Genomic DNA, 12564 nt, shown 5'->3' with positions numbered 1-12564 from the left:
TGTGTGCTGGGGACCTGTAGCCAGATTAATCCTGAGCCTCCTGGTTCATGTTCTCCCACTGCAGTGATTGCTGTCACTCAGACGGAGCAGCCGCAGTGACGAAGCGTGACCCGGTCACCGTGTAGTAGGGCCGCATTGTGAGTCCTCACTCTTTCTGATTTGCACCCAGATCGTCGTTGGCGGGGTGGCAGACACGCCCGAGGACGTGAGGATTTACGCCTCTTGCACCCTGTTGGCTGCGAGCCTGAGGGAGGAGGACGGAGACTCGGAGCGGCAGGACCACGGGGCGATTGAGGCGTGCGTGGACTGGCTGCTGAGGAACGAGTTCATACAGATGGTGGAGGAGGAGCGGCGCGGAGAGAAAGGTAACGATCATTGTGTGCTGGTGACGCCGAGGAATCCTGGTGACCCCCAAGGGCCGATATTCCCCGGGGGATTATTTGATGTTTCTCTCTGCAGCGGAGGTTTATCGCCCCACAAAGCTCGGCTCCGCCACCCTCTCGTCCTCGCTGTCGCCCTCCGAGGCTCTGGGCATTTTTGCCGATCTTCAGAGGGCGATGAAAGGCTTCGTCCTGGAGAACGACCTGCACATCCTGTACCTGGTAAGTGATCACACGACCGCGGATCCCACCCCTCGCCTCGTCTCACTGAGCCCCTCTGTTGCCCTCAGGTCACCCCAGTGTACGAGGAGTGGGCCACCATCGACTGGTACCAGTTCTTCTGTCTCTGGGAGAAGCTCTCCGTGTCCATGAAACGCGTGGCCGAGCTGGTGGGGATCGAGGAAGGCTTCCTGGCCCGCTCCGTGAACGGAAAGATCGTCGCCAAAACTGACCGGCAGCATCGTCAGATCGCCATCCATAAGAGGTGAGTGACCCTCCGGACGTGTGCTGTGCGGCACGGGGGGATTCGGCAGCACGGAGGGATTCGGCAGCACGGAGGGTGTTGATGGCAGGCGGACGTCAGGTTGTACTTGGACCATCCTTTCTTCCCTCCAGGTTCTACACGAGCCTTGTGCTGCTGGACTTGATCAGTGAAGTTCCTCTGTCAGATTTGACAAAAAAATACGGCTGCAGCCGGGGTCAACTCCAGTCCCTGCAGCAGTCGGCCGCCACCTACGCTGGTGAGTTACCGCAGATGTAGCAGAGCGGACATTCATAACCCGTCACGGGGCACAAATCCTCAGTGTGCTGTTACCATGTCTCGTCCTACCCTCGGCAGGAATGGTGACGGTGTTCAGTAATCGCCTGGGATGGCACAACATGGAGCTGCTGCTCTCCCAGTTCCAGAGTCGGCTGACGTTCGGTGTTCAGCGAGAGCTCTGTGACCTCGTCCGCCTGGATCTACTGAACGCACAGAGGGCGAGAGCGCTGTACAATGCCGGACTCATCACTGTCAGCGTGCTGGCAAGAGGAAATGTCAGCGACGTGGAAACGGCCCTGAAGAACGCGGTGCCCTTTAAGAGGTGATAAACCCTGTCTGCTGAGCCGAGAGATCGTCCTCTTACCTGTCTGTTACTCTTATCATGATGAGTTATTATCCTGCATGTACATACTATAATAATGCCCCTATGTGCAAGAATATAACTACTATAATACTGCTCCTATGTACAAGAATAAAACTACTATAATACTGCTCCTATGTACAAGAATATAACTACTATTGATCAATTGTTTGCTAAATGTCTCATATTTGAAATACAGTTAGAATTTATGTGCAATTGCACTTCAGTTATTGCGTTCTGACCATAAGCAGTGCTGGCTTCTTCCCTTTTTTTTTACTATAATACTGCCCCTATGTACAAGAATATAACTACTATAATACTGCTCCTATGTACAATAATATAACTACAATACTGCCCCTATGTACAAGAATATAACTACTATAATTCTGCCCCTATGTACAAGAATATAACTACTATAATACTGCCCCCTATGTATAAGAATATAACTACTATAATACTGCTCCTATGTACAAGAATATAACTACTATAATACTGCCCCCTATGTATAAGAATATAACTACTATAATACTGCTCCTATGTACAAGAATATAACTACTATAATACTGCCCCTATGTACAAGAATATAACTACTATAATACTGCTCCTATGTACAAGAATATAACTACTATAATACTGCCCCTATGTACAGGAATATAACTACTATAATACTGCCCCTATGTACAAGAATATAACTACTATAATACTGCTCCTATGTACAAGAATATAACTACTATAATACTGCCCCTATGTACAAGAATATAACTACTATAATACTGCCCCTATATACAAGAATATAACTACTATAATACTGCTCCTATATACAAGAATATAACTACTATAATACTGCTCCTATGTACAAGAATATAACTACTATAATACTGCCCCTATGTACAGGAATATAACTACTATAATACTGCCCCTATGTACAAGAATATAACTACTATAATACTGCCCCTATGTACAAGAATATAACTACTATAATACTGCTCCTATGTACAAGAATATAACTACTATAATACTGCCCCTATGTACAAGAATATAACTACTATAATACTGCTCCTATGTACAAGAATATAACTACTATAATACTGCCCCTATGTACAGGAATATAACTACTATAATACTGCCCCTATGTACAAGAATATAACTACTATAATACTGCTCCTATGTACAAGAATATAACTACTATAATACTGCCCCTATGTACAAGAATATAACTACTATAATACTGCTCCTATGTACAAGAATATTACTACTATAATACTGCTCCTATATACAAGAATATAACTACTATAATACTGCTCCTATGTACAAGAATATAACTACTATAATACTGCCCCTATGTACAGGAATATAACTACTATAATACTGCTCCTATATACAAGAATATAACTACTATAATACTGCTCCTATATACAAGAATATAACTACTATAATACTGCCCCTATGTACAGGAATATAACTACTATAATACTGCCCCTATGTACAAGAATATAACTACTATAATACTGCCCCTATGTACAAGAATATAACTACTATAATACTGCTCCTATGTACAAGAATATAACTACTATAATACTGCTCCTATGTACAATAATATAACTACAATACTGCCCCTATGTACAAGAATATAACTACTATAATTCTGCCCCTATGTACAAGAATATAACTACTATAATACTGCCCCTATGTACAAGAATATAACTACTATAATACTGCTCCTATGTACAAGAATATAACTACTATAATACTGCCCCTATGTACAGGAATATAACTACTATAATACTGCTCCTATGTACAAGAATATAACTACTATAATACTGCTCCTATGTACAAGAATATAACTACTATAATACTGCCCCTATGTACAAGAATATAACTACTATAATACTGCCCCTATGTACAAGAATATAACTACTATAATACTGCTCCTATGTACAAGAATATAACTACTATAATACTGCCCCTATGTACAAGAATATAACTACTATAATACTGCCCCTATGTACAGGAATATAACTACTATAATACTGCTCCTATGTACAAGAATATAACTACTATAATACTGCTCCTATGTACAAGAATATAACTACTATAATACTGCCCCTATACACAAGAATATAACTACTATAATACTGCTCCTATGTACAAGAATATAACTACTATAATACTGCCCCTATGTACAAGAATATAACTACTATAATACTGCCCCTATGTACAAGAATATAACTACTATAATACTGCCCCTATGTACAAGAATATAACTACTATAATACTGCCCCTATGTACAAGAATATAACTACTATAATACTGCCCCTATGTACAAGAATATAACTACTATAATACTGCCCCTATGTACAAGAATATAAATACTATAATACTGCCCCTATGTACAAGAATATAACTACTATAATACTGCTCCTATGTACAAGAATATAACTACTATAATACTGCCCCTATGTACAAGAATATAACTACTATAATACTGCCCCTATGTACAAGAATATAACTACTATAATACTGCCCCTATGTACAAGAATATAAATACTATAATACTGCTCCTATGTACAAGAATATAACTACTATAATACTGCTCCTATGTACAAGAATATAAATACTATAATACTGCCCCTATGTACAAGAATATAACTACTATAATACTGCTCCTATGTACAAGAATATAACTACTATAATACTGCCCCTAGTATTATTCCGCTCTCCTCCCGTTCCCCGTTTCCTGCATTGTCTCGCAGCAGATCTCCAGCTGTTGTAACTGGAAGTTTTAATTACAGGGATGTGCACGGCGGCGGCGGCTCCTACGTCCTGCTGGCGCTATATCCCTCTGATGAGAGCTGCGTACGCTCTACGGCAGTGACGGGGACACGGCTGCAGATTGTTCTCTCTAATAATCTCGTCCCAGCCTTCTGTATGTCGGTGACGAGGGCCCCGATCCGCAGCTCGTGCCGTTCTTCTGCCGTATAATTAACAGGGGGACGCGGTTAATCTGATCTGCCGGGGATTATCTCCAAATCCAGGATAATGGCAGAATTTCATTTTCATGATTTACAAAACACTTATTGGCTGGAGAGATTAATTAGAAGCGTGAGCCGCCATATTGCTCCCCGGAGGTTGGCGAGTGTCGGACTCCTCCGATTTACATTATTTCACTAATTAAATCCACTTTCTAAGTTTATAAATGTTTTACTTTTCCTCATAGATCTCAATTTACTTTCTTCTTGTACTCCAGTCGCCTCCAGAGCTGCATTCATAATTCTGTATTCACTACATCCCCCTGGAGAGCAGCACAGCTGAGATTCTCCATGCTATTTGCTTATAGTATGGAATACTGATCCTGGTGGAAAATGTGAACCCGCTATCCAAGAGCACAGCAGAATTGTGATTGCAGCTGTGGATTTTTGTCATTTTTTGTTTTTGAGTTATCTTTTTTTTACTTGCTTTTCCTCCTCAGCACCCGCCGAGCTGTAGATGAAGATGAGGAAGCCGCCCAGGAGCGCCGAGCTGCTCGATGCATCTGGATTTCTGGGAAAAAAGGCCTGACGGAGCGCGAGGCTGCGGAGCTCATCGTGGAGGAGGCACGGAAACTGCTGAAGGAGGACCTGGCTCTGATGGGGATCCGCTGGAGTCCAGACACTACCCTGGAGTCTGGGTCATCTCTGGACACGAGCTCTGAATCCTCCACAGAGCAGCAAGAGAAGCCCCCGACCTCGGACATTAACCCTTCCTTGAATACAGAGAGCGCAGCTCCTGATCGGAGGAGACCGGAGACGGCTGATAATGCACAATCCTCACGGGCCACATGTGCCGGCCACCGGGAGCTGAGCACAGAAAGCATTGTGGTGAAGGATGAGGAGAACATCTCGGAAAATTCAAGGAAGGGTCTTAGGACGGGAAGGGTTATTAGCCAAGAGATGGCTATTAGTAGTCTGAGAACTGGGGCCGGATCTATAACTTCTGGGGCACGGAGTGCGGCCATTAAATGCCCAGATGAAGGCCACATTGGCAATGCTGCTCCTGGTGCCACAACTACATGTAAAGAAGATATGGAAGATGTGTCAGATGCCCGGCCGCTCGTTGAAGATCCACCATCAAAGGATAAGAAGGCCGGAGACCGGGTCCCTACAGCAAATGATGTGCCCGTTGGTGAATTAGAAGGGAGTTCAGATGCACCCGCTTTCACTATGCCAACTATACAGCCTTGTCCTGATGCCCGAGTGTCCGATGTTTCCCTACAACCCAACCACAAGGCTCCCTCCACGGTGACTAGAGATGTTCCTGAGATTATCCACAACAACACTGCAATAAACCCCCAAAATAGCAAAGCTTCTGAATCCACGGTGTGCCCTCCAGCGTTCCTCGCCACCTCACCTGTCCTCTGTCTTTCTCCTGCCTTCTACTTGGCATCCAGGACCTTCGAGGACAGTTTACAGCTGGATACCCAAACGGAGAAGTTAATTCTGCAGCATGTGCCGTCCGAAGGCAATAGAGAGGGGGAGGACGCAGATGTGGCCCTGTCAGAGGCTCTACCCACAGGCGGGCCAATCTCGGCATGTCTGGAGGAGGCACCTGCGAATGTGGTGGATCCAAATCAGGGACAAATAAAATATGAAATGGAAAATTCTGCAAAAAAGTCACCGGATCCCCCCAGCGAGCGGCCAGCAGGAGGTGACCTGTCCCTCAGCGATACACAAATTCAGGCCTTGTTCCAGTCCTGCCAAACGCAGGTGAAGAGCGAAGAGCATGGTCCAGACCCTCGCATGGCGTGTCTTCCAAAGCAAGACTCCTCCACAGACCAAGGTCAGGGTCGTAGTGAGGCGACGGACAGCAGTCTGAACATGAGTGGCAGCTTCCTATTCGACAGCTTCAACGATGATCTAGATTTTGGCTCCAAACCCGAGGATCCCGACCCTCCTCCTAGTCCTCCTCCTCCATCTGATGACGAGAAGGTAAAGACTGAGGCTCCTCAGGAGAAGCCGCAAGAAATAAGATACAACGAAGGGTCAATCCTGTTCTCTCAGCTCGATTCCTTCCAGATGGTCGAGGTTCTAGATCACGTGGAACAACTCCCCAAGTTGGAAACAAAATTCTTGACTACCGCGGTGGAAAAAGGGGACGACGTGGAGACAGTGAAGATCGGGTCAGAGTGGGGCGACCTCAGTTTTAGCTTGACGCAAGGAATGGAGGATATTTTAGATCAGTGGCCGAATGTCACAACCAATGTCCGTTCTGACCCAAAGCAAGACACACGGAGCTTCTGCAGGGAGAGACCCCTATGTCCAGATACTGACGGCGTCCTGCTCACTTCTGTTGCCAACCCTTGTTATTCAGATGTCTCCCACCTTAACTCTACCCCAAACACGGCTTTGGATACTGATCGACAACCCAACTCCAGGCCTGAGAGCAGATTGGAGCTGGTTCCCCCCACTCCACCGAGTGCTTGTACGTCACGAGTGATTGGCATGTCCTCCATAAGATCTGGCATCAAGAGGCCAAGACTGGACTCGTTGGGCAGCCTGAGCTTCCTGTCGCAGGATGTGGACGACTTGTTTGGGTCAAGAGCGGATGGTGTGGAGGTGGCGAGGGACAACCGAGATGCCTCCATTATTGCCCAGGACTTCTCCTTGCAGTTGTCCCAGGACTCGTCCTCGCCTCTTCCTCCATGCAGCTCTCAGGGGTTCAGCATCATTGATGTGGCCAGCGACCTCGCCTTGTTCCAGACATTCCTGCAGGAATGGAGGAGCCAGACATCGTTCTCGCTATCCTTGGCCTGTGAGCGGAGATCCAGGGCGGCCTCGTCCAGGTCCTGCATCGGTGGGAGGTTTAAGAAAGGTCTATAGGTTCATGGTGGTCTCATTCAGTGGAATGGGGGTCGGCTGCTGTGTGCGCCGGTGATGTAATCCGTATCTCCTCCCGTTACATTTTAGTGCCATCACCGCGACAGGAACAAGCCAAGGAAGATGACGGCCTCTCCATCCCGGGTTGGGACGACATGCTGCTCGTGGGCCTGGCCGTGTGCTGGGGAGGAAAGGACGCCTATTACCTGTCCCTACAGAGGCAGCAGGATGGCTCAGGTAGCGGTGCAGAGTATAAAACCTGGTGACCTGGTGCATGAGTCTATAATCCCTGGGGTCCTCTCGTTACAGACATGAGTTCCAGCCTGGCCCCTCCTCCACTGGACCAGAACTTGTCCGTCAGCCAGCGGCTGCTGTCTCTGCAGTCCACATTGCAGCAGATGCACCGCCCAGAGGTCATCATGTATAACTTCATTGAGCAGTACAAGGTGCTGGTGATGAGCTGCGGGGCCTCCATTACTGGACACTTCCAGGACCCAAAGGTAACGGATTTTCTATGTCCTCTCCGTAAACGACCTCCAAGTCCCGTGTACATCCTGAAATATGGACTACGCCACAGGGGCTGCATTGTGTATAGAGACATGGGGGCTGTGCTGTGTACGGAGATGTGGAGGCGGTGCCGAGTACTGGGGTAAGGGGCTGCGCCATGTACAGAGACTTATGGGATGTGCTGTGCACAGAGACATGGGGGCTGCGTCTTATATTGGGGTGAGGCCCAAGGAGATGTGGGGGCTGATCCATGTAAAGAGACAAAAGGGCTGAGCCGTGTCAGGAGACGAGGGGGGCCGAGCTGTGCACCAGAGGGTAATGTACAAAACAGCTGATGTTGGCTGCCGTTTCTCTTAAAGGGGTTAATTTTTAAAAAAATGTATTGCTATTTTTGCCGCATCTGTCCTGTTACCGCTGCATTGAGTGAATGTGGCTGAGCTTTAATATCACCCGCAACCCCGGGACATTGGTGGCGCTGCTTCTGTAGTAAAGCAACACGTTAAAGGAGAAGGCGACCGCACCTGTGATTTAAGGACCCTGTCCTATTGGATGTCAAAACTTTTGCTGCTTTTTTTTATTGTTCCATCCTCTGAGGAGGTGTTGGCGACTTTCCCCTGTGGTCGCCTCGGGTGTTTCATCCCCAGGACGAGCGGTGCCGGCTCTCTGGATTCATTTCAGGATTATGTCTGAGCTGCTTATCAGTGATCAGATTATCATCAGAGGCAGGAGATGGAAATCCGCAGGTAATTAACTCCTGACGATTAACCGGAGGCCGGAGCGATAATGTCTTCTCATCAGTGGAGGCCGGAGCGATAATGTCATCTCATCAGCGGAGGCCGGAGCGATAATGTCTTCTTATCAGCGGAGGCCGGAGCGATAATGTCTTCTTATCAGCGGAGGCCGGAGCGATAATGTCTTCTCATTAGCGGAGGCCGGAGCGATAATGTCATCTCATCAGTGGAGGCCGGAGCGATAATGTCATCTCATCAGCGGAGGCCGGAGCGATAATGTCATCTCATCATCGGAGGCCGGAGCGATAATGTCATCTCATCATCGGAGACCAGAGCGATAATGTCATCTCATCAGCGGAGGCCGGAGCGATAATGTCATCTCATCAGCGGAGGCCGCAGCGATAATGTCATCTCATCAGCGGAGGCCGGAGCGATAATGTCATCTCATCAGCGGAGGCCGGAGCGATAATGTCATCTCATCAGCGGAGGCCGCAGCGATAATGTCATCTCATCAGCGGAGGCCGCAGCGATAATGTCATCTCATCAGCGGAGGCCGGAGCGATAATGTCATCTCATCAGCGGAGGCCGGAGCGATAATGTCATCTCATCAGCGGAGGCCGGAGCGATAATGTCATCTCATCAGCGGAGGCCGGAGCGATAATGTCATCTCATCAGCGGAGGCCGGAGCGATAATGTCATCTCATCAGCGGAGACCGGTGCGATAATGTCATCTCATCAGCGGAGGCCGGAGCGATAATGTCATCTCATCAGCGGAGGCCGGAGCGATAATGTCATCTCATCAGCGGAGGCCGGAGCGATAATGTCATCTCATCAGCGGAGGCCGGAGCGATAATGTCATCTCATCAGCGGAGGCCGGAGCAATAATCAGTCGTCATAATCAGATCATTACATAAGTTGTGTTTCTTCTGCTCTAGTCACATCCAGAGCTGCATGGACAGGATGGACTGGACTTGGGGGTCGTCAGACATGGCTGCTGTGTGATTTCTGGGGGTCACTTACTTTTTGGTCTTGTTTTGCAGGTCGCTTGCTGGTTACTAGATCCAAGCTCCAAGGAGCGAACACTTCACAACATGGCAGCCAACTTCCTCCCACAAGAGCTCCCCCTGCTGGATGGGGTAAGCAGTGGTCAGGGTGTGCAGAGCCTGGGCCTCAGCGCCAGCAGTGACCAGTCCGGACGGTACCGGGCCGCCATAGAGAGCGTCCTCGTCTATAGCATCATGGGCACGTTACACGGATTACTGGAGAAGGAGAATCTGCGAGGTACGAGATCCTGAGCCCTGGGGGTCCGGGGCCGGCGTCTGCTCTGTCCCGTAAGGGGTTCGGGGCCGGCGTCTGCTCTGTCCTGTAAGGGGGTCCGGGGCCGGTGTCTGCTCTGTCCCGTAAGGGGTTCGGGGCCGGCGTCTGCTGTGTCCTGTAAGGGGTCCGGGGCCGGCGTCTGCTCTGTCCTGTAAGGGTAAGGGGTCCGGGGCCGGCGTCAGCTCTGTCCTGTAAGGGGTCCGGGGCCGGCGTCTGCTCTGTCCTGCAGGGGGTCCGGGGCCGGCGTCTGCTCTGTCCTGTAAGGGGTCCGGGGTCGGCGTCTGCTCTGTCCTGTAAGGGGTCCGGGGCCGGCGTCTGCTCTGTCCTGTAAGGGGTCCGGGGCCGGTGTCCGCTCTGTCCTGTAAGGGGTCCGGGGCCGGCGTCTGCTCTGTCCTGTAAGGGGTCCGGGGCCGGCGTCTGCTCTGTCCTGTAAGGGGTCCGGGGCCGGCGTCTGCTCTGTCCTGCAGGGGGTCCGGGGCCGGCGTCTGCTCTGTCCTGTAAGGGGTCCGGGGCCGGCGTCTGCTCTGTCCTGCAGGGGGTCCGGGGCCGGCGTCAGCTCTGTCCTGTAAGGGGTCCGGGGCCGGCGTCTGCTCTTTCCTGTAAGGGGGTCCGGGGCCGGCGTCTGCTCTGTCCTGTAAGGGGTCCGGGGCCGGCGTCTGCTCTGTCCTGTAAGGGGTCCGGGGCCGGTGTCCGCTCTGTCCTGTAAGGGGTCCGGGGCCGGCGTCTGCTCTGTCCTGTAAGGGGTCCGGGGCCGGCGTCTGCTCTGTCCTGTAAGGGGTCCGGGGCCGGCGTCTGCTCTGTCCTGTAAGGGGTCCGGGGCCGGCGTCTGCTCTGTCCTGTAGGGGGTCCGGGGCCGGCGTCCGCTCTGTCCTGTAAGGGGTCCGGGGCCGGCGTCTGCTCTGTCCTGTAAGGGGTCCGGGGCCGGCGTCAGCTCTGTCCTGTAAGGGGTCCGGGGCCGGCGTCTGCTCTGTCCTGTAAGGGGTCCGGGGCCGGCGTCTGCTCTGTCCTGTAAGGGGTCCGGGGCCGGCGTCTGCTCTGTCCTGTAAGGGGTCCGGGGCCGGCGTCTGCTCTGTCCTGTAAGGGGTCCGGGGCCGGCGTCTGCTCTGTCCTGTAAGGGGTCCGGAGAAGGAGAATCTGCGAGGTACGAGATCCTGAGCCCTGGGGGTCCGGTGTCCGCTCTGTCCTGTAAGGGGTCCGGGGCCGGCGTCTGCTCTGTCCTGTAAGGGGTCCGGGGCCGGCGTCTGCTCTGTCCTGTAAGGGGTCCGGGGCCGGCGTCTGCTCTGTCCTGTAAGGGGTCCGGAGAAGGAGAATCTGCGAGGTACGAGATCCTGAGCCCTGGGAGTCCGGTGTCCGCTCTGTCCTGTAAGGGGTCCGGGGCCGGCGTCTGCTCTGTCCTGTAAGGGGTCCGGGGCCGGCGTCTGCTCTGTCCTGTAAGGGGTCCAGGGCCGGCGTCTGCTCTGTCCTGTAAGGGGTCCAGGGCCGGCGTCTGCTGTGTCCTGTAAGGGGTCCGGGGCCGGCGTCTGCTCTGTCCTGTAGGGGGTCCGGGGCCGGCGTCCGCTCTGTCCTGTAAGGGGGCCGGCGTCCGCTCTGTCCTGTAAGGGGTCCGGGGCCGGCGTCTGCTCTGTCCTGTAAGGGGTCCGGGGCCGGCGTCTGCCCTGTCCTGTAAGGGGTCCGGGGCCGGCGTCTGCTCTGTCCTGTAAGGGGTCCGGGGCCGGCGTCCGCTCTGTCCTGTAAGGGGTCCAGGGCCGGTGTCTGCTCTGTCCTGTAAGGGGTCCGGGGCCGGCGTCTGCTCTGTCCTGTAAGGGGTCCGGGGCCGGCGTCTGCTCTGTCCTGTAAGGGGTCCGGGGCCGGCGTCTGCTCTGTCCTGTAAGGGGTCCGGGGCCGGCGTCTGCTCTGTCCTGTAGGGGGTCTGGGGCCGGCGTCTGCTCTGTCCTGTAAGGGGGCCGGCGTCTGCTCTGTCCTGTAAGGGGTCCGGGGCCGGCGTCTGCTCTGTCCTGTAAGGGGTCCGGGGCCGGCGTCTGCGCTGTCCTGTAAGGGGTCCGGGGCCGGCGTCTGCTCTGTCCTGCAGGGGGTCCGGCGTCTGCTCTGTCCTGTAAGGGGTCCGGGGCCAGCGTCTGCTCTGTCCTGTAGGGGGTCTGGGGCCGGCGTCTGCTCTGTCCTGTAAGGGGGCCGGCGTCTGCTCTGTCCTGTAAGGGGTCCGGGGCCGGCGTCTGCTCTGTCCTGTAAGGGGTCCGGGGCCGGCGTCTGCTCTGTCCTTTTCGGGGTCCGGCGTCTGCTCTGTCCTGTAAGGGGTCCGGCATCTGCTCTGTCCTGTAAGGGGTCCGGCGTCTGCTCTGTCCTGTAAGGGGTCCGGTGCCCGCATCTGCTCTGTCCTGCAGGGGGTCCGGGGCCGGCGTCTGCTCTGTCCTGTAAGGGGTCCGGCGTCTGCTCTGTCCTGTAAGGGGTCCGGCGTCTGCTCTGTCCTGTCAGGGGTCTGGGGCCGGCATCTGCTCTGTCCTGCAGGGGGTCCGGGGCCGGCGTCTGCTCTGTCCTGTAAGGGGTCCGGCGTCTGCTCTGTCCTGTAAGGGGTCCGGGGCCGGCATCTGCTCTGTCCTGCAGTGGGTCCGGCATCTGCTCTGTCCTGTAAGGGGTCTGGGGCTGGCGTCTGCTCTGTCCT

At 52.4% G+C, this 12564-nt stretch overlaps 1 protein-coding gene across 1 annotated transcript in view; it reads left to right on the top strand.

Moving 5' to 3' along the window:
- The window catches only part of POLQ (DNA polymerase theta), a 36223-nt gene that overhangs the window by 15332 nt on the left and 8327 nt on the right, over window positions 1–12564 (top strand). The window contains exons 12-20 of the mRNA XM_069760485.1: window positions 170–365; window positions 460–602; window positions 671–864; window positions 996–1120; window positions 1219–1462; window positions 4971–7348; window positions 7444–7590; window positions 7663–7853; window positions 9632–9872. Coding sequence (XP_069616586.1) covers window positions 170–365; window positions 460–602; window positions 671–864; window positions 996–1120; window positions 1219–1462; window positions 4971–7348; window positions 7444–7590; window positions 7663–7853; window positions 9632–9872 — 3859 coding nt within the window. The remainder of the gene's footprint in view (window positions 1–169; window positions 366–459; window positions 603–670; window positions 865–995; window positions 1121–1218; window positions 1463–4970; window positions 7349–7443; window positions 7591–7662; window positions 7854–9631; window positions 9873–12564) is intronic.

Source organism: Ranitomeya imitator, chromosome 3, assembly GCF_032444005.1.
Source record: "Ranitomeya imitator isolate aRanImi1 chromosome 3, aRanImi1.pri, whole genome shotgun sequence".
NCBI lineage: Eukaryota > Metazoa > Chordata > Amphibia > Anura > Dendrobatidae > Ranitomeya > Ranitomeya imitator.
The sequence above is the reverse complement of the archived record's forward strand: the minus strand, read 5'-3'. Positions and strand labels throughout refer to the sequence as shown.